Here is a 25,911-nt window from a genome sequence, read left to right as displayed (position 1 = left end):
GTGAGAGACCTTTAGCTCTGGAACCCAATGATGCCCCTGTCCTATGGAGCTCACTTACGAGTGACTTCATTTAAAAAAAAAAAAAAAGAAAGAAATTCTTTACATGTAGTTTGATTTAAAAAAAAAAAAGAAAACCAGTCCTAAAGACTGGAGAGGGTTTTTATGATGGCATTTCCATACCCTCCACCGTTCAGAGATCTGTTGCATGACAGAGGTTTTATCTGTTGGCCGTGCTTTTAGTTTCCCTATCAAGTTGAAGATCAGCCCAAAGTATGATAAATTTGGAATATTTCCCTGGGCCTCGCTGTCTTGCGGCAGCATCGTAAATTCATCTGACAATTTAAACTTATCAAAATACCCTCCCGTCCAGGAGCTCTTTGATACAGCTCCTGCCACCCCTCCCGCCGTGCTGTGCTGGGCAGGCCTGGGCCCACCTCCCGCCCAGTCCTCATTATTGTCCCTGTGGGCTTTTCTGTGGGATCCATAAGAGAGATGATGCCTGTCATTGGACATCAAAGAACCAGATTGCCCCAAATCATCAACCAACATACAGATTATAACTCCGCGTTGATGAAGCGTCTCCATATGCCAGTGTGTGCTGGGAATTTTGCATAAGGTAACCAGATATGGGCATTTTCTAAAGATGTGTCACCCATTTTTAGGTATTATAATCTTGTACAGAGTAATCACGGCTCTTGAGGAAAAGGTTAACTTAACGTTTCCCGTAGTAGCTCCAGTGACATGGAAGGTTACATCCCTGTTGAGCAGAAATATTTTCTGTGTATACAGGACTTGAGGCACCAAAATGAGAGTGAGAAATTGTTCCGACCCCTTGGCGTGTCCCTTCCTCATTCTGTTTATCCAATTTCCACATGAACTTTCTGACTTTTGCCAATTTTCAGAAGGATTTCACATCTGCAAATGAAATGAGTTCCAGAGCAAGAGGGATGGGGTGGGGGAGAATTTTGATCTGCAGCGAAGGTTACTCTTTCTGAAAACTAGATCCTCACCCCAGCTACTTCTCATGACCCCAACGTGGCAAGAGGGTTTCACAGCGCCTGGTGAGCCTGTTTACCCCTGAGTTTTCATTTGACATATAACACTAAGTTTCAGGTGTACAGCACAATAATGTGATATGCGCCCATTGTAATATGATTGACACTGTAGTGCGTGCTGCCCCCTGTGGCACAGAGTATTTCTAGTGTTGGGAACAGTGAGGTCTGAGGGATAGAATGAGGTTCTGTGTCTGTAGTCACTGCTGTGTAGTAGCCAGTAGGACTGACTTCACCTCCTAGTTGGAAGTGTGCATCCTTAAACCACATCTCCCCATTCCCCCACCCCCAGCGCCTGATAACCGCCATCATGCGCTCTCCTTTTATGGGTTCAGTGCTTTTAGATCCCACATATAAATGAGATCAGATCTGTTTATCTTTCTCTGACTCATCACACTTAGCATAATGTCCTCAAGGTCCATCCATGTTGTTGCAAATGGCAGAAGTTCCTTTCATCTCAAAGTTGAATAATATTCCATTGTGTGCCTATGTCCCATCTTTACCCAATCACCTGTTGAGGGACATTTAGGTTGTTTCCCTGTCTCGGCTGTTGTGAATAATGCTGCAATAAATGTGGGTGTATATACATGTCTTTAGTAACTTGTTTCATTTTTGTTAGGACTTTTAGAGTCAAGTTTTTGTAACTTCCTAGCTGATCATGTATTAGGAAAATGTTCTGAAATGTATAGAATTTGGTATTAGAAAGACATAATGTGGAATCATACTATCATGGGGAGCTGCTCTTTGACATTCAAAGCTTTCCTGGGAAGATTTTTTTTTTCTGTTTCCAGAAAACACAGCACTTGGTGTGAGCCCTTTTTTCCAACTTGAAGGAGACAGAGAGAGTGTGTGTAAGTTCTCAGGCCCATTCCAAGATGTCTAATCATTCGTATAAGATGAGCTTCATGAGGGCTATTTGGAAGATGCGGTGTTTGACAGGGCTCCTGTGAGCTCTGAATGGGAGATGACATGGTCAGAAGTCTTAGGAACTGTAGTGGCGACAGAATGCAGATCTGAGAAGGTTGCTGTTGGGAGTCCCACAAGAGGACTCCGGTACTGGAATCCCACCCATCTGCTCTGTGGGTCTCAAGAAATGGGGGCACACAGGTGCATAGAAGGTTGAGTGAATTCTCCTGTTGGCCGATCACATTACTGATGTGAAATTCCATTTAAAAACACCTTTTTTCTTTTTCTGTTGATTTACTCAGCCTTCGTACATGGTTCACCTCTCAGCAGCCTACCCCCTCCCTACTCACAAATTATGGTAATGGAAAAGTCAAAGATTCCTCCATCCTCTCTGTTAAACTACCCGTGTCTCATTGTTTTGTGGCAATGTTAGTGTTTTGCCTTTTTTCACTTGTTTCTCCGCTATTGAAGTCAAGCAATGTTTGGAAATTCGCAGGAAAATTGTGTCTAGGAAATCTTATTACTTAATCTATACAAGGATCGACCTTTAATACTGAAACACTTTCCTCTTTTCTTCTTTGCTTTATCGTAAATATATAGTGTAAGCCATCATTTTGTTCCTTGCTGTAAATGTAGGGCTTCCAGGCGCCTTTCTGTTTTGGTTGTCTTTTTAAGAAGTCAGACATGTGGAAATAAGTGTTTTCCTCGATGAGGCCTGCATTGCTGCTGGGGGGTGGGTCTGGCTCCCTAAATGCCTGGCCCAGCTCCCCTTTTTGGCCTGAAGTCACTCCACATTGTGGTCTTTGACCAGTCCCCCTTAATCTTACTTCTCAGCTCCTTTTCAGTCTTGGCTGAGGAATATAAAGGTTTATTTATCAAAAATGTCCTGAATCTTCCCCGCCCCCTGTGTAAATGCCGGTCTTTGGCGAGATTGTCCGTGTGGTTTATATTCCCAGGATACCTCGTGTTCTCTCTGTACCTATTGCACCTCAGAAGATTCTGAAAGTGTTGGACTCTTGAACCTTTTTGTATTCTCTGCCGAGTTTGAGGACACACGCTAGACAGACAGCCGGGTGACAAAGACTGCATTTGGACCAAAGGTTAGAAACACAGTGAAAAGGAAATCAACCTAAAAGCCCAGGGATGAGGAATACTGTGTTTTGAGCTGAAAAAGGGAAAAGTGCTGTGCTGGGTTCTCTGCCCCATTAAGGTTTCGATTGACATCTCACTGCTTTTGATGGCTCCCCCGCTCTGCTTGGCTACCTACAGGTGTACTGTCTTGGGGGGCTACACAAGCTCTCTTACGTCTTCCTGATGAAAATATTAGCAGTTTCTGGGCCTCCATGGTGGTGCAAGGGATTTAGACCAACCTATGAAGCTATCAGCAGGAGTTCGATCCCCGGCCAGGGAGATACCCACATGGTGCAGCAGACCTCCCCTGTCTCACCTGCTGCTCCCCACGCTGTATCTAGTGAATCCTCTCACCCCCTGCACCTCTGGCATCTACCCCAGTTCTTGTATGCATAAATAAATAAATCTTTAAAAAAAATTATTAGCACTTTCAGACGTAAGAGGTGACTTTGTGCTAAGCAAACCTTTCAGTGCTGAGCCACACACTCCTCTCCCTCCAAGGCCAGTGGAGCCGCGAGTGCCAGGAGATGGAACCCCTGTGTGAGTGGCTTCTTTGCACGCATACTATTATTTAATGCGGCCGAGTTTCCATTGCCAGGAAGGAATGCAGTTAAGGTCATGGTCTGAAAGGGCTTTGGTGTCCTGCAGAAGCCTGATTTTCCCTATTATGCATGAAGAGCTTGTGCAGCATAGCTCTTAGGGAGAGGAGTATTTGTTCCTGTAGGTTACAATAGCAGACATACCCTCGGAGAGATGGGGATTCCGGGTGGAATATGCATTTGGAGGGGAAAGAACCAGTATGCCACAATTAGCCATGAGAATCCATAATCCAGCCCAAGAATATTGCTGCCACCCTCCTTGCCAGCTTTACCGGGAATGCTGGACAGACACTTGCAGACCTGCCTTTAGAAAATTTCTGATTGTCTTAATAAAGTTCAGCTAAATGATTTTCGTATAGATTTCAAGCCCAGTCCCCAAGCATAGAAATTTCGACTCTGTTCATAGTTCTTAGATTTTTTTTGTGTGTGTTGAAAGAATGCCCAGAAGACTATTATTCTGTAGGTTTTTTTTTTTTAAGATTTATTTTATTTATGCATACAAGAGCTGGGGTATAGGACAAGAGGTACGAGAAGGGGTAAGAGGATTCACCAGACACAGAGTGGGGAGCAGAACAGGTGGATCTACTGAAATACACTGCTGAGGGGAGCAGCAGGCGAGACAGGAGAGGTCTGCTGCGCCAAGTGGGTCAGCTCCCTGGTGGGGGATGGAACTCACACCGCAGTGGCTAGTGATAACTTGATAGCGCGAGAGACTTAAAATAATCCTGTGCCTTCGGGGAGGCCCTGGTTTTTTGTTTTTTTTTTTTTTTTTTTTTTTTTTTTTAATTTTTTAACTTGAAGGTATTTTAACCTGTCACAGGTTTTGTCATTACTGGACTCCTAGTTCACACTTCACCACGTTCAGCCATTGATTCTTTGTCTTTAATTTAATTGTGTCACTTATAACTCTGGCAGATTCTGTCTTTGCCCTCTTGATTACTGTTCACAGCACCTCATAAAGAGGAGAAAACCAGCATATTTTATTATACCTTCATCCCATTAAATTATTGTGTAATGAGTTGAAATCTGTACTGGGAACACTTCATTTGGAACTCCAGAACAGATGAATATACTGCCTGGAGTTATTTTTGTAGTTATAAACAATGACTAATATTTTGTAGCTATTCATCTACCTCTGCTTATTTTTGGTGTAGATTGCAGTCAAGTTTTCATTCTGGAAAAAAGACATTTAAGTCATCCCTCTGCGGGGAGGCAGGCTTCACTTGCCATGCAACTTACAGGAGAGAAAGCTTTCTAAAAATTCTTCTTAGTGTCAAAGGTGGTTTATCATGAGAAAAGAATAGGACATTTTTCCATAAAAGTAAAAATACTGTTCAGTGGGTCTCCCCTCGCCCCCCTTTCTTGAAACAAAACAAAACAAAAACAAAAACCTAACTTTGGTGCTTAATCAGGGTTCCAGATGTTTGTATGTATTTATTTATTTGGATATTTATAGTGTTTTCTGTCAAGCAGTTTGCCTCCCTGGGTGCATTCCAGAAATTTTGAAAACATACATGCAAAGCCACAAAGATCAAAGACCTGCGTCTTATGAACGAATTCTCTGTAGCACGTTAGGCCGAGTTCCTAAAATGATTCTTATTAAAAGAACCAAGTGAGAGCCCTCACTGTCCACATCATGTCTTGAAGAATATTCTGGAAGGGGCCTGTCCAAATCGGGGTTCTTCCTCCCCGCTGAGTGAGGTGCGCTGGCCTGGAAACCCTCTTGCAGGATAAGAAGTACAGTCAGCTGCGGACACCACATTCTCTTGTTCGTGTTTCTACTGCTTCTTCCCTTAATACACGGAAAGGAATTTTATTTCATATTATTGCTCCACCATCCCTTGGACGTTATTAATTCTGCCACCTAGAATTAAAAATATGGACTTCATTTCCTATGTTATTTTTAAAAATACGTGCTATGTACCAAGTAAATGAAAAACAAGCAGGGCTTTTGTGTGTGTGTGTAGTAACAAATTAATGCTCGGTGATTAATACTTCAGAAAGAGGTGCACGGACAGAGGATATTTTCTCCCTGGCCTCCTCCTGAGGGTCCTTCTGAGGGAGGAACCTCTGGGGGCAGCAGTGGGTAGCTGGCAGGCTGTGAAGTGACAGCCTTGAAAAGAAGTGGTGCCCAGCTTCTGCCTGTCTTGAATCAATCACTCTCTGTCTCTGTCTTTCTCATTTATTGAGGTAACATGGGTTCTCAGCACCCTATATGGTTTAGGGCCACAGGTTCACTTCTCCCAGGTGTGTGTTACCTGCCGTGTTACCCCACCACGCCTGCCACCTGAGCCCGCCGTGGTCCTCCACTGGGGTGCATTGGACCTCCTCCTGCTCTCCACAGAGCAAACTCTGAACCTGCCCCCGTCCCCCAACCCAGCTCCAGGTTTCACCTGTCAGGAAGTAAGTGGGAGGTGCTTTTCTGCACTATCAAGGAAACCGCTTTGCATTTAGGTCACTGAAACAATGAATTTTTAATGTCAGTAAATCATGATTTTTCTAAACATGATTTAATGCAAAATTCAAAACCCGGGGCCTGCGCCATTAGCCCTCTGAAAGGCGCTTGCTGTGCTTTAGGTGTGGATGAGCTGTCTGGCTGTGGTTTATTGGGTGCAGTGTTACCTTGGTAAGGTGCATCCCCTGGGCTAACTGTCTTGGGGTGTTTGGTTCTCCACTCCCTCTTTTCACCCCAGCAGGTTGAGAGTTGAAAGACTCAAAAGAGGTACATTTAACTCAAAATGCAAGGGCATTCTAGGTCCTCCCCAAGTCAGCATATTTCCAGAGGACGCTTTGCCTTTGATTTGAGGTTGGATCTTTGAGGAATCCAGCCTCATTATCATCAGTTAAGAACTTGACTTGTCTGGCTCCCCAGGTAATTCAGGCTGGGGATACCCTCCAGAATGCTACTCTCTACCCAAACCACAGTGCCCCAGCTGTTGTTTCTAATTTGAAATCTCCTTACCCCAGTAATACAAGCTCTGCTCTCCCTTAAGTATTTATAAAAGTATCTCATCATTTTTCTACTTAAGTGAGCTTTGCATAAAACTATGTTTGGGAATATCATCATTTACTGACATTTATTAAATCCATCGTGTCTTGATTTTACTTAATGTATTTTAAAATGTAGGTTGAAATCGAACTACAGGGAGAAGCTGCTTTCTTGGTTGGGATTCTTTCAGCCCTCAACTAGGGGGGTATTTTCCTAATGGAATTTTAATATTTTATGTCTATGAGATAAGTAATGGCTTTAGGCTGCAGTTTGTCGGCACATCTCTGCAATTACACACATTTTTGCGTAGTTTTTATGCCTCAGAAATGAAAAATCAAATTAATTATGCTTGCCCAAATATTTTCTCTTTCTGCCATTGTTGTTTAGAATACTGTCAGCCTCTTAAGTTTGGTTTGGGGCATGAGAATTATGAGTATCATTAAAATTTATAGTAAACGTCAGGTATAGGGAAAGAAACTCAGAGTCAAGTTTGTGAAATTATAATTTCTATTTGCACGAGCATCATTGCTCCCGTTTACTTCAGGTCTTTAGCTAATAAGTTAACTATCATGTGAGCGAAAATTGAAACAATTTTTAAATGGCTTAATGGCTAGAACGATGCTGGCACCTCTGTCTCCCGGGGGCGGGCTCCTGGTAAGTGAAGTAGGGGAATGAATCCTGAGTTCCCTTGATCTGATGTCCTTCAAGGCTTGTGCAAAGGTTTTTAAGCAGTTTCCACGTGAGGGAGAAAATATTGAGCTATGTTTTCAGTGTGGTTAAAAAAAAAAAAGGTAAAATAAAAACAACTCATTAACTAATGATTTTACTTAAAGCCCTTTAAAAATATGTTCAAACAGATAACATTTGCTACCTTCCATGAAATGAAACTGGGCCCAGAAGTCTCTCCATGCTAGATAGTCATTTCGGGTCTGTCCCCTCACCCCTCAGAGTTTAGACAGAAGCAGACCAGTTATGTATATTCTGAAAGAGGCCCCTGGCTCTGGGCACAATATCTACTTGCTGTTCCCTTTGGGATTTGGTGTTGCCTCCTCTGTCCCTATCCCCCCAGAACCCAAATTCTAGCCTCACCTGGCACATCCTTTCCTCTCTTCCTGCCAGCAAGTTTCAGGTGTCTTTTCTGCTATTTCAGTGGCTCTCAGGCTCACGCTTCCTTCAGTACATGTTCCTACTCCTTTCTGGAACAGTGTGTAGCATTTTCCTCCTATAAACTCAAACCTAGTCCGTCTCCACCTCCCTCTGGATACACTTCACTCTTCTTCCATTGAGACACCCTGGTGCCCTGTTCTGCTGTTCCTCTTGTCGTCCTGTTCTTTAGGGTATATGATTGCCTTGGAGAGTGCAAAGGCTGTTAGCTCTTCCAAAGGGTTTTATCCTGCTTTGGGTATTATGACTAATTGAGAGACTGCTTCTTGGGTCTGATGGACTGTCCAGTGGCAGAGTATGGGCAGCTTTAATGGCTCCCGATTGTGTTGACTTCAGGAGGCCATCCAGTAGGGCTGGGTTCCATTTATATAGCTCCTTTGCATTTTACCTTGAAAAACTTTGTTGGGGAGTGGGCAAGAAGTGGGATCAACAACATCAGCTGTAGAAAACCTTTTTGCAAAAGGCAAATTGCAGTGGCATTTGCTAAAGATTGCCCACTGCTTTGTAGACTAGAACATTTAACACATTCTGCTCTCCCTTCTCATGGGCCCTCGCATTCTTGGTCTTTGGCACCACTCTCTGCGTCAGCAGAAAGTGACTTCCTTGCACCTATTCCCACCTCCCAGCCGTTCATGTTCGGTCTGGAGTTGGGGTTTTGCTTGGGACTTTGGAGCCTCCTGGTCCCCCTGTGTGCACACATCTCTGCTCCTCACCAGGAGGGCCATGGATGTGGCCCTCACGACTGGCACAGCCTCTGCGGCCCTTTGTGCCACCAGGGGTGTGACATGCATGTGTGGAGCTAAACATTCTAATGTCACCAGGAGTAGATGTACATGACAGATAGACTAGATCCTGAGAGAAGGGGAGCTGTGATGTTCCATTACTTTCTTTTAAAAAAAATTACTTTAGAACTTGGGTTAAATATATATAACATAAAATCTGCTGTAGTCACCATGCTTAATGATACCGTTCAGCAGCATCGAGTCTATTGATCTTGTTCTGTTACCATCACCACTGCCCATCTCTAAATCATTGTCATCTTCTGCAGCTAAAATGCTGTACCAGTTAAACAATAATTGTTCTCTTCCTCACCCTAGTCCATCTCATTCTACTTCCTCTCCCTGTGAATTTGACTACTCTAGGTACCCATGACAGTTGAATCATATAGTGTTTGTCCTTTTATGCCTGCCTGACTTGTTTCACTTAGCATATGTCCTCAAGGTTCATGTAGTGGCATGTGTTAGAATTTCCTTTTTAAAGGCTGAGTAATATTCCATTTTGGGATATACAAAATTTGCTTCTCCATTCAGCCATCCATGAACCCTTGGGTTGCTTCCATCTTGTGGCTATGAACCTGTGTATGTGAAAATGTCTTTAGGACCCTCCTTTCCCTTTGGGGTATATATCCAGAAGCAGAATTGCTGGATCACATGGGGTAATTCTTTGTGGACTATAATTTTGGGGACCCTCCATACTATTTTCCATAGCAGTCTCAGCCATTTTACATTCCCACCAATGGGCACCAGGGTTCTAATTTCCCCATTTCCTTACCAACAGTTTTCTGGTTTGTTTGTTCTTTATTAGTACCATCCTAACAGGTGTGAAGAAGTGGAGTCCTTTATTTTCTTGAGTCAGTAAATCATGGGTAGCGAGGAGTCCCTTGGGACTTTGAGCGGACTTTCCTGGCGGGCAGGTCCTGTGCCTGGGATGCAAGCTTCTCTGCTGCTGGGCTCCTCCTGTCATCTTTCCTTGGTCTGCATCCTCTTTTTCAGTCCTGCACTTGAAAATTAGATCAAACGCAAACCATGTTTAGATGTATTTACAGTTTATATACCCCCTGTCCTGTTTTCTCTTTGACAGGCTTGGCCTAAGAAGTCTTTCTCAAGTAGTAAATTAATTTCGGTGGCAAACTCCCCACCTGAGTCTTGTTAGTTGCTGGCAGTTTAGATAAATGGATATTATAATCTCAGCACATTTCTGCTCCACACAACCGAACTGCTTTGCAAGTGTCTCCAAAAGTGATAATCGTCTGTCAGTTTGCGGCCTGGAAGAAGAAAAAGAAAAAAAGGGCCCCCGGCGCATTTCCTGATTTGTATTTATTTGTAGGCTGCCTGTGGGGAAGCGGGTGGCGGTTTACATGGGTAAATATACGCGAGGACAGATAAGGGACCCGAGGATGCGTCTTTGAGGCACGGGGGAGGAGAGAGAGCCGTGGTCACACAGCTGGGCTGGAGATACGTTCTCCTTTACCTGTGAAGTAGTTTGTTTTTTTTCCTGTCCTTAAACTCAGTATTTGCTTGAAGAATACAGTCAGATTTTAATGACTTTATCGATTTGAAGATTGGGCTACAATGTACTTTTTGGACTGCTGAAATGTCTCGTCCGTCAGCACTTAATGTGAATAAATCTTACTTCGGGGCGCACTTTGCTGGATTGTAAAACTGCTTATATTTGCGGGGGAGTTTGCTTTGCCAGGCCTGTCTGTGTAAGACCCAGTGTGACCCGGCTCCTGCCCCCAGTCATCAGAGGTGAGTGTTTGAGAATGCAGAGCCCTTGGCATCCACAGTTAGAGCCTCATCACAGAAAATGTGGCTTTATAAAACAGATCCAGCTTCCATAAGGCAAGTCAGTTCTTTCTTTGTTGCTTATTGTGTTAAGACTGTGCCATGCTTGCTTCACAGTTTATATGTTTCTTTTTTTTTTTTTTTAAATAATAAATGGACACCAATGAAGGAATCCTACATCATTGTTATGGCCTGCATATGAATTTAATATTTTATATCCAGTGAGACTCAATAAAAGTGAATCTTTATTTCCTTTTACCCAATTGGTGAGCAAAGTTGAAGTACGTTACTAATAAATTTTCCCTGAATTTTTTTTTTAACCTTTCTCAGGAACAGTATTCTCTGTATTTAGCTTTTTGATCTGTTACAATTCATTCAATTCGGGGGGCCAGGGATTGATCCATAGGTCCTCTTTTAAAGATTGATATTTTTGGAAATATTACTGCTCCCTCTAAAAAATAGTACCTAGTACATATTTTGTTCTTAAACAAAGAGAAGAACAACTAATTTGTTTGTGCAACAAAAGTTTAATTAATGCACGATAAAACCAGTGGCATTTAACGAAGCTGGGTGAGGAACCCCACTCTAAAGCAAGACAGATAGAATCGTGGATTGCTTCTGCAGGATAAGGCCATAAAGTCCATTTGCAGCCACCTCCTCCATCTTTCATTCAGAGTTGAACCACCAATGATGTGCAAAAATCATGCAACTTAAAAATAGCAGCATTAGTGAGACTAAGTGCTTGTGGGGCCCGTGTAGGCATAATACAGACACATCTGCTTGGTGCTTCCTTTGGTCCTCGCCCTGCAGGGAGAAATGAGCTTGCAGGAGGTAATAGAGTCTTGAGAAGCGTGATTACAAACAAGTCTTTGGGATTATGAGCCCCATTTCCAACTGGCCTCTGGGTTTTCATGGAGGTAGTTGTGTTATAAAGGGACCTTTAATTTAAAGGAACCAAGCTGATAAGGGAAGTGCAGGAAGCCCAAATAAAGTCGATGGGGATTTACCTGGACACACAGTTGTATGGATCCAGGACCTTTGTAGTGGGTTGACATCTGCTCCTGTGGTGTGCCTGGTCTTTGGGGTGGAAGGTAGGGACTGAGTCCTCTGTTCTTTTCCCTGCTCTGAGAGAATAAACATTAGAAGTAGGTGACCCGCTGTCCAGCTCTTGACTTTTGCAATGGGGAAGAGTTGCCCAGCTCCCAGGCCGACTTGAGAACCAAGGGGTAGACTCACACACACCCGGATGCCCTGGAGCAGCTGAGCACCTTCGGAATCACACCCCCATTCCAGCCTGCTCAGCGAGGACTGAGCCCATCACACACTGAGGTTCCATGTCTTTTTATGGAGAAACAAAGTTTCGACTCTGGCGCTTGGAGTTCAGCTTCACTGTTGTGTGGCCGAGGAGGTTTAATGAATCACTGTTTAACTGAGAGCCTGCCAAGTATTTGACCACTGAACAGCTCCAAAGTGTATAGAGACTCTGATTTGGCTGTGATTAATTGGCCTTTAATTACTATTCTATTACCTCTGCAGAAATCTAAGAGCAGTGTGTGTTCTGATGAAGTTGTTGGATATAAAAGCACGCATGGCGTGTGGACGTCAGCTCAGTCCTTGCTGACCATGCCACTGATGGGCAGCCCCTGTGGTTGTCCACGCTCAGGGAATGTCCCTCGGTTTCAAAAGCCCAGATGGAATCAGGAGGGTTTCCCCTTTAATGCCTCAGCACATTTTGGGAACTCAAATTTAGAGGTTATGTGTATAAAGCATTTCCTCTTTGATGCGGACATCCATTTAGTAACTGGTTGAATTGTTTTGAACATTTTCAGCCAATGCATTGGCTCCCGTCAGTCCACAGCAAACCTGTCGCTCATTTATTGATGCGCCATGAGCAGCCGTGGCAGGTGAGGTACACATGCTGGCGGCATGGACACTGAAGGAAGGGGGAGAAAGATCAGGGGGCAGGTAAGGATGTGGAGTCTGACCTCAGAGAATAACTGACAGTATGAGAAGGAATGGGATGACCTCTGGAAGAGAGTCATGAGAGGCGAGAACCCTGAACTACAGAGGAGGCAGTTGTCTTTAGGGGTGAGCAAAGGGTTGCAGGAGTGAAAGGAGATAGACAAAGAAAAAAGCAATGATATCCCAGAAACCAGCATGCACTAATGTTTCCAAAAGAGGGTTTTTAGAAAAAGAAAAGGTCCAGAAGAACGAGGCCTGGGGCAGAGCTGTCTGTGGGTTTCAGAAGCTGGCTGACCACCATGGTGTCTAGAAGTGAGACTGCAGCAGGTGGCAGGTATTTGCAGAGTTCATTATTCCAGATGCAGAAAAGAAGATGGTTGGAGAAGCAGCGAGAGGAATGAACTGACAAGACATCAAATTACAGCGTCTCTGCCAGCAGCATGTCCCATTCACCCCGCTTTTTTATGAATTTGGAAAATTCGTGTTGTATTAATAGAGTCGTTGAAAATGAGTTGATTCCCCTCCTTTTAGCTCTCCAGCTGCCCTGCGCGCCCCCCCCCCCCCCCCCCCCCCCCCGCCAAGGTCCCTGCATTTACACCTAACACAGCCCAGCCGGTTTTGTGCAAGTCTGCTGCCAGTTCCCAGATATTGAAATGCTGCACCGATCCCATCTGGGTGTAGGCTGGTTCCTCTCCAGCACACCTTTAGCTCCTTTGCATAGGGTAGGGAGTGGGAGGGCCCATTGTCTTCAAGTTTGGTCTCGTTCTCACACCAAATGTTTTGCTGTGCTGTTTTTGAGCCTCCCGTGGCCATGTGCTGGAGATGGCAGAGTGGGCCTCGCAGCTGAAGGTGACTTCCCTTTGAGAGCTTTCCAGCGACTGCTGCAGATACCGGCCTCCCTGCCAGTATCAGGCATTCTTTGCTGGGACGATGCTTTCTAAATAGGTCTCGCTGCCTCCCCATCTGTGGGAACTCCTGCCAGGGAGATTCCTCGATGTTTTAACCCCCACAAACTCCCCGCACCAGTCCTCATTTTTTCGGAGGTGTGAAATAGAGACTGTGTTTCTCTCTGAAAGACAGTCGGGGTGCTCTGGGCTGGGGCACAAATCCTTTGGGAGAGGAAGCAAGACCTGCCTCTGCAGAAGTCAGGTGACAGTGGCTCCCCGTTGTCTTGGAATCAGACATTCCTAACCAGACCACTTGACTCTGCAGCCACGCCACCTCCGTGGTCACAGTTTAGGGATTCCCTAAAATCACCTGCAGGTGGGATGCACATGCCTTTCCATGGCCTCCGTCAGACTCACTGCTCCAGAGCCTGCCCCCAGGGGTGGTCCTGTCCGCTGTCCTCTGGCCTACATGTCCCTGCCCATTCATCAGATTCCACGGAAATTTGTGTGCGAGACCCAGGGCTAAAGGAGGAAGCTTGTCCCAGCTGCAGCTCCCTTCTTGTCAGTGCACGGGATGGGAAAGCACCATTGCTTACTGCAGCAAAGCATTTATGGCTGCCGCAGCAAAGTGCTTTCCTGGGGCAATTGTGAGGCGTCTCCACTCAACGAGGCTAATCCTCCACTACTTAGTAGGTGCTTTGACTTGCCCTGGATCTCACAGCAGGTTAAGGCCTGGCCTGGAGTGAATCTCAAGCCCCTAGCCTTCCCTCACCCTGATGCCTTTTCTTAGACCTTCTGTATTAGACACATTCGTGCCTTCATTTGTTTGTCCCCTGGGCATCTCTTCGTTCAGCTTATAGCCACTTACGTGATTTGATTTTCAGGTGGAGATATTTGAAATGCTTGGCTTTAATGGTGGTTAGCCAAGAGAGAATTCCTGGAACTCTTCTAAGCAGGAGTGGTGCTTAGCCGAGCACCCAAGGGAGCAGACATACCCCATCACAAGAGTCTGGGCCACAACCGTTCGTGCCAGCTGAACACCAGCCCTGCCCGTAACTTTACTGGCTCATTCTTCTTAGCAGGTGTATAATAGAGCTTCCAGATGTTTCCAGAGAGGTGGCTCCATGCCATTGGTGTGTGGGTGTGACCTTACCGATCTAACACAGTTTTGGGTGCTGGCTGCTTGAGGGCCACATGTCCTTGAGTGAGTTTCTTAGCACCTCCAAGCCTCAGCTGCCTCTTCTATAAAACGGGGACAATATTATGTTGCTCATACTTTTAAGAGGATGTGTACGCTGCGCTTAACATGGTGTTCATGCATCTGTGGTATTTTAGAAATCGTATGAGTGACCCTAAACAATCACAAGAAAAAGTCCTGCTCAAATCCCTGGCGTGGGGTGGAGGCAAAGTGAGGAGATCGCGGGGGGTTGTGCACCCAGAAGCAGAGGCTGAGCGGGTCCTTGACCATCCTCTGGAGAGCGCCTCGGAGTCTCTCCAGCCAGGTCACACATGCCAGATGTCCTTCTGTCCTTCCATCCTCACTCCATGTGGCCACCTCCTCAATACGTCCTCCTGATGCCCTGCTTGGGAGAGGTTCTGTCAGGTCTGGGCTGTCTAGGGCACTCACTTCCAAGGAGCAGGACTGGTTCCATTCCTACCCAAGCTGAACGCTGCCACAGGCGGGTTGACGGGGGGAATGCACAGGGCAGGCAGGCAAGCATCCCGTCCAGCTGGCAGCAGAAGGGGGATGTAAGGATCTTCTTGGCAAGGTTTAGGAGACTGATAGACAGAATATGTGGGACCCAAGGGCTTCTGGTGACTGTCTTTCTGTGGGGTGAAGATGGGGGGTCGGTCTGCCACATCTCAGAGTGAGAGTCCCACGCTGCTGTCACCACACTCTGGAGAAGGCCTGCATGCATGGAGATCATCAGGATCTCAGGTTTGGTGTTGGTATTTATACCACTTGGGGAGGCATAACGTCGGGATCACCTGTTAACTTTAATGTAGGAGTGGTTCTAGGCAGAACCAGGTTTTCAGCTGTGCTTGCCTTTCCCGTGTCTGTCATCAGTTTCTTCCTAGATAAGTAGTTGCTTTTTTTTTTTTTTAAAGATTTATTTATTTGTGCATACAAGAGCTGGGGTACAGGCCAGAGAAGCAGGGGGTGAGAGGATTCACCAGAGACAGAGTGGGGAATAGAACAGTCAGATTGACTGAAGTACACTGCCGAGGGGCGCAGTGGGCAAGTCAGGAAGGGTCTGCCTCGCCATGTGGGTTGCTCTCTGGCTGGCCAGGGATCGAACTCATGCTGCAGAGGCTCCAGATTGCTTCATAGTGTGGTGTTTATCCCCTTGAGCCCCCGATAAGTAGTTGCTTTTTTTTTTTTTTAATGTTTCTTTTTAGAGGCATGTTTTATTTATTTGTTTGTTTGTTTTGTTTATACAAGCACTGGGTACAGTCAGAAGCATGGGAGGGTGACAATTCACCAGAGCCAGAGCGGGGAGCAGAGCAGGCAGAAGGACCGAAGTACTCTGCTGAGGGGAGCAGCGGGCGGTGGGAGAGGTCTGTGCGTCATGCGGGACCCTCCTTTGGTGGCCGAGGAGCAACCGGGGATTGAACTGGCGCTGCAGAGGCTGCGGGCAGCTTCGCAACCCAGCACTCAACCGCTGAGCCACCGGGGAGGCCCCTGGGTAGTTGCTTTTAAATGCACAACGTAAGAGCCCTCTCTCACTTGCCCCCACCTTTCCGTAATTCAGGGTCAGTACAATATCAATATATGAGACTCTGATGGGAGGATTTCACTCTTTCCAAATAAGGGGACATTCAGTGGAGGCCCCTTACATACAGCTCCACGCTTTCCCACGCTGGAGCTGCATTCTTTCTGCAAATAATTGCCCTGCCTCTTAGTCCTAGCGGAAGTCATTCCTCCCACCTGGACAGACACTCCATCAGCTCATTCTCTGCCCCTTCCAAATCTCAGGCCCTGCTTCTGCCATGAAAACTTGCACGGTTCATCCTGTCTCAGCCTGTAACTCGAGTTGTCTGGTGACGCCCGCCCCTGCCCTAGCCTCGTCACCCCTGCCCTGACCTTCTCGCCCCTGCCCTGCATCACTGGTTGGGCCCTTGTCACTCAGGTGTCCTATTAACTGGTGACCCTAGACAACAAGCAGCAGCGTTGGACAGCAGATTCAGAGTATGAAATGTTGAATGCATGTTACAACTGATAATACTACTATTTAAATCAAATGCCATCTTCTGTGTGCTCTTACTTTTAAATTTGGGGGTGGGTGGTGAGTTCCTAGCTTGAGGGGGTCTGCGGTGGGGCTGTGGGTGGGTCGGAACACTGTCCGTTGTCTGGTGCCCTGGCCCGTGGTGCTACCTGTGCCCTGCTTTGCCTCTGTCCATGCTGCCTGGTCCCCACGTGACCTGCATCTGCTCCACACCTGTCCCTTCTCTATGGGTGCCACCCACTCCAGGTTCCTGGGGGCCACTGCCCCTGACCCTTCCAGCCCTTCTCCCCAAGGCTGGGTGTCCTCACTTTCTGGAGTGTTCTCCTGTCCTCATGCCAGCTTCTGTCTGCACCCAAGCTCAGTGTACAGCTGGAAATTTTGTATGCCCTTTGAAAGAGGCACAGACAAATCAGTTCCACAAACATACAAGGAAAGCGACAACTATGACAAACCAGACACTTCATGTTGTAGCACGAACTTCCTCCAATCAGAAAAACAACTGCCAATAAAAGACAGCATGGGAAATAGAGACTGATTTTTCGAAAACAAGCCTTTTGTTATGTAGAGCAGAAGGGCTTGGTTTATTTATTCATTCAGAAGATGTTCCAGCACCTTCTATAGGCACTGGGGAGACAGCAGTGAATGAACAGACAGCACATTCTGCTTCTATTCTCATTTAATTTGTATGGATAAAAATGAGATAAATGGTCTTTAGTTATTAGAAGCAAAAAAAAAAAAGGAATTTAAAAGGGCAGTAATTGTATCTGTAAATACAAGTTTATCTTGTAGGTTTTTCAGACAGAAGGGACATGAGCAGAATTTCCAGATTCCTCCTTGTCACTTAGAAGTGTGGTCCCAACTAGAACATCAGCACTGCCAGGAAACTGCTAGAGACACAGATCTCAGGCCCCACCCAGGGCTCCTGTGAAGATACATTTGAATCAGATCCCCAGGGAGATGCATGGAGCGGTGGGTAGTTCGGGAGGTGTTGTCCTTGTGCGTGAGCTATTTCTGATCTAATGTCCCTCAGATCCTCATTAGCTAATAATGTCCTGATAAGTTTCCCGGCATGCTGACAAAGACAAGCATGTTGGTGGAATCCTTTGTGATCAGAATTCATCTCTTTTGTCTTTTCTCCTCGATTGATATTGGGCTTCCAGGTCTTACAGTCTTTCTTCAAGAAGAGCCACGTTTCTTGTATTTGTTCTGTAGATTTATGCTTTTATGTTTTGTAGATTTCTGCAGGAATCCATCTGCACAGGTTTCCAAGTTGGAAAAAAAGTTCCAAAGTTGAGTTTATGGTTTTTTTTCTCCCTCCCTTTCTTTTTAGCAAATCCAGGTTGAGCACACCCTGGGCATGCTGCATGTTGGAGGCTGTGTAGGAAATGTCTTCCTTGTTTACAAAGGGTGTACCGTCTAGATGTGAACTCAAGCCAAATACACTTCAAACATAGTTAAACCTCTAAGTAGTGTGGTATATTCTGTGCACTGTGGTATATTCTGAGAATACATATCCAGGGCCCCGATGGAATCTAGCAGCAAGGTTGAAGTGTCTCTCATCAAACAAAGCATCAGAAAACAATGCCGTAAAGCATAAAAACTGCCTGTCTCTTTGCTGAGAGTGTGTTGAGTTTGGGGGGCATCTCAGTAGCACGTCTTCTATTCCTCCCCACTAAAAGTAAAAATGAAGGAAGGGGGTTTCTGAACAACAGCAAAGCATGTAGGCTGGAAGCTCAGTGATAAAACGCGGAGTAGCTGGAAAGCAACAGCGAGTAGCCCCGAAGGACACGGCATGTTTAAAAACAGCTCAAGCACGGCGCTCCCAATATTAGTTCTGAGTCGTCGGAAAAAGATCTGTATCTGTACACTTGTGCATCTTTTGCTTAAGACAAAGTCTGTGGTCCACATGGAGAGGTTCCGTCAGAGCCAATTAAAATAGGCATGTTGTTACTTAGAAGAGTAACTGGTAACTTAAAAGTTTAACTTTCCAAAAATCTATCCTCTTCCCCAATTTGTTGCAGGAAGCTAGTGTCTTGTTGGGATTGTGATTGTTCCGGTCAAAGCTTCTGGGTTGGAGAGTCAGGATCTACCTAAGGTAGTTGCGGGTGGGGGGGCTTGACCAGACAGAAGCTGGTGCCTGCAGCACTCACCCCGTTGCAAGAATTTCCTTCATTGCCTTGAGCTGAGCTGGCCTTGTCTGTGCATCTCTCTGGGGAGGACCTCGGTCTGCAAAGGGATTTGAGTGTTTCTGTACCTGGGGGCCCTTTCTTGGAAACATTCTGCGTGAAATCCTGGTTGTGGAGACACATCAGACTTCTGGAGGTGACAAATCCCGGTACAGGTTGTTGATTCTTAAGTCTTTAAATTGTCAGTACTTGTAAAGTTGTATCTTAACAAGACGTGCAGGCATCTTCTGCCACTGTCTTGTGAGCGAGGGGAAAAAAGTGTGAAGCAGAGCAGTGAGGAGAACTGGACGGGTTCTCTGCTAGTGGGCACTGCAGGGGCCGTTGGTCCGTCTCTCTCTCTCACCTTTGTTCCTGGTCTTTTTCTTCCTCCCCGCCGCCCCACTGGCTTTTTTACACAAGACATAATCACTGTAGAAAAATAGGAACCTATAGAGAAATTTAAAATGAAAAAATAACAGTCAATGTACCGTATGCCCCTTTTCAGGCATGTAGGTTGTTTCTTGCTTCTGACTTTGCAAATGAATACATTGAACATCTCTGATGCGCCTCCTAATTCCTTGGGGTACCTTCCTTAGAAACGGAATTGCTGGGTCTGAGGGATGCACTCTTAGTTATACACATTGCCCAGTTGTTCCCCCAATCTACCTGTGTGGCACAGATGGGGGTGATATGGGTTTTCATTATATGCAAATTCAAAATGAGATCTGAGGGCCAGAGTTTTCTGTGCTTCTGGGGGAGTTGTGACGCCTCCATTCCCATGCAGACAGCCTGGAGGGCTTTCACCCTGAGCTGATGAGACCATGCTCCGCTTATTGATTTCAGTCGTGGGCACTTCACTGAGATTGGCCACCTGAGTCTGGGCAGAAGACAGTGACCAAGACAGGAGGCTGAGGCTTGTGAGGAATCACCTGCACACCATAGTCGTTGCTCGTGAGGGTCTGAAACAGATGGGATTAACCTGCGCAGTTGAGGGGCTGTCGTCTCAAGAGAAATTGGATTCCCTCCGGGAGGTTCGAAGTGCAAAATAAGCAGCCGAGGTTGGATGGACCTAGGCAGGCAAGATTGAGTTTAATGTGCAAGAGCCCTGTCTGGCAGAATGGTCTGAAAATGGATTGGGCCCCCCTGTTCCCTCTGCATCCCTGGAGAGACTCTGCAGGGCCCACCGCTGTCTTTGGACAGAGACACATGGCCTGTGTGTAAAGGGAATTTGTCTTCAGGGCCTGATGTGGAGGGCTTGGAGTAAGCGTCGTGACTACAAGGCCGTGAACTTGGTTTCATGGCTCTGCTTTCAGCCGTCTGTGGTGGAGCCCTTCCTTGCCTTCTGGAACCTTCTCATCTCACCTTTGCTACACTCAGCTCATTAGCAAATAAGAGTGACGATGTTTGACATTCCGTTCAGTCATAGCAGCAAAGTGGGGAGTTGGTTTTCCTCAGTTGTTTACATTTTCCTTGTTTTACTGTTTCCCAACCACTTGTCTCAGGCTTGAGACTCCCCCATCTGGTAACATGTCAGGGGTCATTCATTTCTGGTCATTCATTTCTGGGGAGCCATTGCATCTCTCTTTGTAAAGAATCCGAGTACTGCTTTCATTGTCTTGTAAGCTACATCACCCCAGCGCTGTTTCTGAATCCTGCCTGTGGTTCACAGCATCCTCATTGTGCCTTTAACATTTTGGGGGGCTCATGTGTTTTCCTTAGTTTGCTGTGGGTACTTGGAGAGGGTAACAAAATGACCAGGTCATCCACCAAGTCCACTAGACAATGTGGCAAATTGCCCAGCTGATTTTAATGTTGCCGACATGCAACTGATTAAGTCCCTGGAAGTGTGTGGTCCCGGAAAGAGCTAGAAGGTGGCACTGGGGGGCCGGGTGGAAATGTAGAGCCTCTTGCTCTGCATTTGAACTAACCGACTTTTTGGCAATGCCCTTGGACTTCCCAGGTGACTTGCTGCCGAACCTGTGGGTAGTTATCTCACCTTGGGGTTTTTTGGGGAGGCAGGGCAGGAGGGCGGTTTGGAGTACCTGTTAACGTGCCTGGCACTGGGACAAGGTGCTTATGCATGGTAAGCTCATTTAATCCTCAGATTCACCCTCTAAAGGGAGGATTATTTGAGGCTCAGAAAAGTTGTCACCGGACCTGCCAATGTGTCACTAAACAACAGATTCTGGAGGCTCTCCTGTAAGCCTAAAACAATGAAGTTGAGGCCCAAGATGGCCTGCCTGAGCCTGGAAGCCTCCAGTCTCTGTGGCTTCTCCTGGGCACACCCTGGGCTTCCTGCCCAGCCAGGTGCCCTGTGGGAGGATGGGAGAGGCGGCCTGTCCCCAGCTGCTGGCCCATCACAGTCCAGCTGTGGCTTGGTGTGAAGGGCTCCGCAGGAAGTCACCTCCTAAACCTGGACCTCACCTGTAGTCTCACCTCCTGAAGGAAGCATCTCCTAGAGAAAAGTTCAGGGCCCAGATGGACACATCGCTCAGGTGGTGCTTATAGCAAAATAGGCTGGGGAGAGAGAGAGAGAGAGAGAGAGAGAGCCTGAGTGTGTGTGTGTGTGTCTGTGTGGTTCTTTTGGATTAAGTCATTTGAAAGGCTAGCTATTTATTGGAAACTAGTTCTTAACTTCCATTTTTGGAGCTTTTAGGATATACTCTCTCCTTGGGTTCTTGGTTGGAGAAATAAAATCAATGCTAAGAAATGACCTTCAAACATTAATGCTCAGTTTTCCTGTCTACATTCCTGTTGTCTTCTTGGATATTCAGGAATAAGTCTGTGCTTGTCACACCCGGTGCTCCGCTGAAAATAACGACTTACTGCCCTGCTAGTGAAGTCACAGCTTAGAAGTGGCAGGAATCCAAATTTGCCCAAAATGTGAGGTGCCGGGAACAATCCTCGGCAAAAAAGACAGAGATAAACAAGTTCTTTTCTTTATAAGTGCCACTAGGCAAAATTAATCCTGATAGCTAAAGTAAAATTAAGGTAATAATTAGGACAAATTGATGTATTTTGCAATTGTTTACCTCCCTACTTAGCATTTGGGCTGCATCTTCCAGAGGCATCTGAGGAGGGAACTTTCTAAAGTTGACCATCCCTTCCTTGTCACAAGATCTTTCCCCCACAGTCTTTTAAAAATCAGAGCCAAATTTCAACTCCCCGCCTACTGCCATTTGGTGGTATTTTTGTTTCTCTTTAGGTATCATCCGATTTTCTTTTCCTTTCCCACTGACATCGGCTTATTTCATATGAATGCGTAATATATTAAATACATATGCATTTAAAATATTGTTTTGATTTTGTTTGTGAATTGTTTCTCTTCAAGGGCCTGTCTGGGGAAATGAGTAATTTTTCATATCCTGTTCTTGCAGGAAGAATTTTAAATCGTTTCTCCAAAGACATCGGGCATATGGATGACTTGCTGCCCCTGACATTTCTAGATTTCCTCCAGGTAACGTAAGAGTAACATCAAGTGTTCAGGTGCATGGCTCAGGTAACCCTGTGCTCAAGGCCCTTTCGTGGGGGCTCGGGGTGGGCCCCCCAGCCTGGCAATGTGTCATGTTATCTTAGTGCAAGGCCATGTTTGTAAAAGGAAGGTGTGGCTGTGATTCGGAGGCTAAGTTAACATGAGTAACACCCGTGTGTGGGAGTATCCACACCGTCATGTCAACGTTGGTTCAAAGCAGCTACATGCTTGGTAAGTGCTTCTCCACCTGCCTTCCAGGTATCTGGCGTGGATTTCACTTCACTGTGAACACATTTCATAATATAGAAACAATCACCTCTCACGGAAAGATAGCCTAGATTAACGAAATTATGCATTGTATTACCACAAAGGACAAATATTTACGGCACCGTTTTTTTTGGATAAAACCAGGTGTGGTTACTTACAAAGAAAAGATTAGGAATAATAAGGTGAAAATAATACTTTTGTTAACAAGGACAATAGAGCGCAGTTATTACAGATACAAAGCCTTTAAAGGCAAGTATGTTTAAGCCAATAATTTGATTCCAGGATCAAAGTCATCTCAGAAAACGTCTTTATTTTAATTTTTTAGTTTTCCTAGGCAGCTTTTTTCTTTTCACATGTTAATTGCCCTGAGTCTTATTGTGTCTTTAAAAAACATTTTTCAAAACCAAACCAACAACTCCACAGAAACACTTTCTCATAAAGCATTTGTTTTGTCTGTGAACCTGAGGTTCCAAAGAGTAATGTGGGGTCACTCATCTCTCATCGCCTCCTTCCCCATCATTGCTCATGTGCTGTTTGTTTTGCCATTTAATTCTGTCTCCTTTTCAGTGATTCAGGCAGCAAACGTCCGCCTTCATTTCCAAGTGTTTATTTTGGAAATGACATGCAGTCATCAAAAACCGCGCATCCCCTGAAATCCCTGCTGCTATTGTCCATATCGAACCTGCCCCCCCCCCCTTTTCCTAGCTGCCAGTTTACAGTCACTAACCAGAAACTCATTTTTTAAGTCCAGGGAGTAGAATGGCTACAGTTGGGGTCCCCTGATAATGGCTTCATCCTGATGGCTACACCCCTCTCCCCTCTATTCCCCCAAACCTCAGCCTTTTTTGCCCCAGTGCTCAGAGGCACTTCAAGTCAAAACTTGGATTCTCTTTTGGAGCGAATGTTCTAAATGAAGCCAACTACCAAATTTGGAAAATGAGCTCTATCTGAACAGTCACAGGCCGGCGGTGACTGCGGGTTTGCCTTAGGCACACAGGGTGCAGCTGAGAGTAACTGAGGGCCAGCAGGGGAGCTGGTGGGCACAGTCCTTCACTGTCCCTCCTCTTGAGGTGAGCTGGGACCACAGAACTTGCAGAACGAACAAGCATGTCTGATGTGGGTTTTTTTTTTTCCCCTTCCTTATTTTATAATGTGCCTTGCAGGGTTGAGCTGTGTAACGTGGCAGCCATTCACTGAAAGATCCTCACGTTTTCACAGTGTTTGTTAATTGCTCAGGGGAGATATTGTTAAAGGCTCCGTCTGGGCGGAGGTTGGATGACCACAGCTGCTGACCCTCCATGCGCTTAGTCCCTGGTCAGCCTCATCAGTAGCTGGGCACAGCCCACGAGGTCAAGTGCCAGACCTCGGCCGCCTGAGGGGGGACAATTCCAGCCTCATTTGCTTTCTTGCACCCCAGGGACAAGGGGTCTTTTACGATCCGCACCCTCCATCTTGGTAAGACTGGGCATGGCCGAATACCGGCAGCCCCCAGTCGCTGATTTCTTGGCTCTAAACAGCAAAGGTAAATCTCCCTGTGATTGTCTCCAAGAAAGGCCTTTTGGGTAAAGGGTAACTCAGTTATCAATTATGATAAAGATCCATTGTCACTGGTTTTGTTCGCAGGTGCCTTTAATAAGGCTCCCCATAATCCCTTCAGGAAGAAATATTTTCTCCTTTTAAAGATAGTATTAGCTAAATATAAAAGCCCTGATCCCTGCCATTGTTGTTGGTTCTTTGAGGGACATTTCCCAACATTCATTGTTTAAATGGTTGTCAGGAGGAATCAAGTGAAACTTCATGGACAATGCAGTAACTGGTTCATCTTACTTTGTGTGCTCAATCCTTTCTCCGGAGGATTTGCATGCGATGAGTGGGCCTTTGACAGAGGTATCACCGGGATCATTTTGAAGTATTTGGGCCTGTGGCTCTACTAGTGAGGGAGGGTTTTTCACTAAAGCCACAACAAAATGAATTTAACCTGCTCTCAAATAAAAGCTGACAAAAAACCAAAATGTAAATTGATTTCCCCCCACCCCTGTTTAAAGTTGGATAGGACTCTGCAGGGATGAAAACAACCCCAGTGGTGTTCTGAGACTCTTCATGGAATCATGTAAACTTAAAATAAACACTATTATGGTAAGCACATAGAATGAAAACTAATTTTCCAAATCAAATACATTATATTCAATTCATTTTCCCCAATCAACCAAATGTTTAAAACCTGTTAGTTATAACAGCAATCTCCTGGAAATTAATTAGAAGCCTATTAGCTCTGCTAGCTGAGCCGAATGAAGTGCGGTGCTCCTTACATCTCTAAATAGGCTCCCGAATTAAAGCAAAGCAAGGTCAAAGTGACAGTCAGCTTGACTGTCACCTCTGGCTTTGCTGAAGCAGTCCATCCAGTTTTTGTTGTTATTCCTGGAGGGGGTTGGGGGTTCGTTTTTTTTGAAGGCAATTTTATCTGCTTTGACTCCACCCTTGTAATATTTAAAAAGCTCAGTACTGCTCAGGGAAGACGTGTGGGAGGCATGAATATTATCTGTGCGGACAATAGTGTCCCCTCCATCATGCTGAACATGGAAATGACTTTCAGCTGTCTGGTCTAGCTTCCCGGCTCTTCTAAAGACTCCTCTTAGACCCTTTCAGAATTGAGATGGTAGGAGATTTCCTTTCTCTCTCCTAATGACATTGGGAAAATTTGCAGCTGATCTTCTGAGGTCTCAGAGGCCCTAGATTTCAATGTCCCTCATCCAGTTGTTTTGTTTGGGTAAGAACCCCATCACTGGCATTCTGTCCTGCACCCAGAGAAGCTTGCAGAATTCGAGTCCTCAACCCCCAGCTGAGTCTGACTCAACTGTTGAGTTTATTTTTTTTAAAGAGTTGTGCATAAAAGAACTGGGGTTCTGGGCCTCCCCAGTGGCCCAGCGGTTGAGTTATGGGTTGTGAAGCTGCCCGCAGCTTCTGCAGCGCTAGTTCGATCCCCGGCTGCTCCCTGGCCACCGGAGGAGGGTCCCACATGGCGCGCAGACCTCCCCTGCCTCCCGCTGCTCCCCTCAGCAGTGTACTTCGGTCCTTCTGCCTGCTCTGCTCCCCGCTCTGGCTCTGGTGAATTCTCTCACCCTCCCACGCTTCTGACTGTACCCAGTGCTTGTACAAATAAATAAATAAATAAATAAATAATTTTTTATTTATTTATTTATTTTTTTAAAGAACTGGGTTTCTTGGTGGGGTCGGGGCGGTGGTAGTGAGAGGATTCACCATAGAGTGGGGAGCAGAACAGGCAGATCTACTGAAATACACTGCTGAGGGGAGCAGCAGTCACCATGTGGGTTAGCTCCCTAGCCTGGGATTGAACTCAGCCTGAAGGGGTGATAGTGCTGAGACTTAATCCCTACACTGCCAGGGAGGCTGTCAACTGTTGAGTTTAAAAAGGACTAGGAGCGCTTGCTTCAAAAGCACTTAGGAGCACTTAGAAGTGGGAGGACACAGAAGGGGTTAACATGGCCCCTTCGCAAATTCATGAAAC

The 25,911-nt window shown here is 45.9% G+C and overlaps 1 protein-coding gene across 3 annotated transcripts in view; it reads left to right on the top strand.

The window, feature by feature from the left end:
* Window positions 1–25,911, top strand: part of ABCC4 (ATP binding cassette subfamily C member 4 (PEL blood group)) — a gene marked incomplete at both ends in the record, with an annotated part of 194,785 nt that overhangs the window by 105,769 nt on the left and 63,105 nt on the right. For all 3 annotated transcript variants that reach the window (XM_084235702.1, XM_084235701.1, XM_084235700.1), the window contains one exon: window positions 22,024–22,103. In XM_084235702.1, the coding sequence (XP_084091828.1) occupies window positions 22,024–22,103 (80 nt within the window). The remainder of the gene's footprint in view (window positions 1–22,023; window positions 22,104–25,911) is intronic.

This window comes from Talpa europaea (assembly GCF_964194135.1).
Source record: "Talpa europaea genome assembly, chromosome: 6".
Classification (NCBI taxonomy): Eukaryota; Metazoa; Chordata; class Mammalia; order Eulipotyphla; family Talpidae; genus Talpa; species Talpa europaea.
The sequence above is the reverse complement of the archived record's forward strand: the minus strand, read 5'-3'. Positions and strand labels throughout refer to the sequence as shown.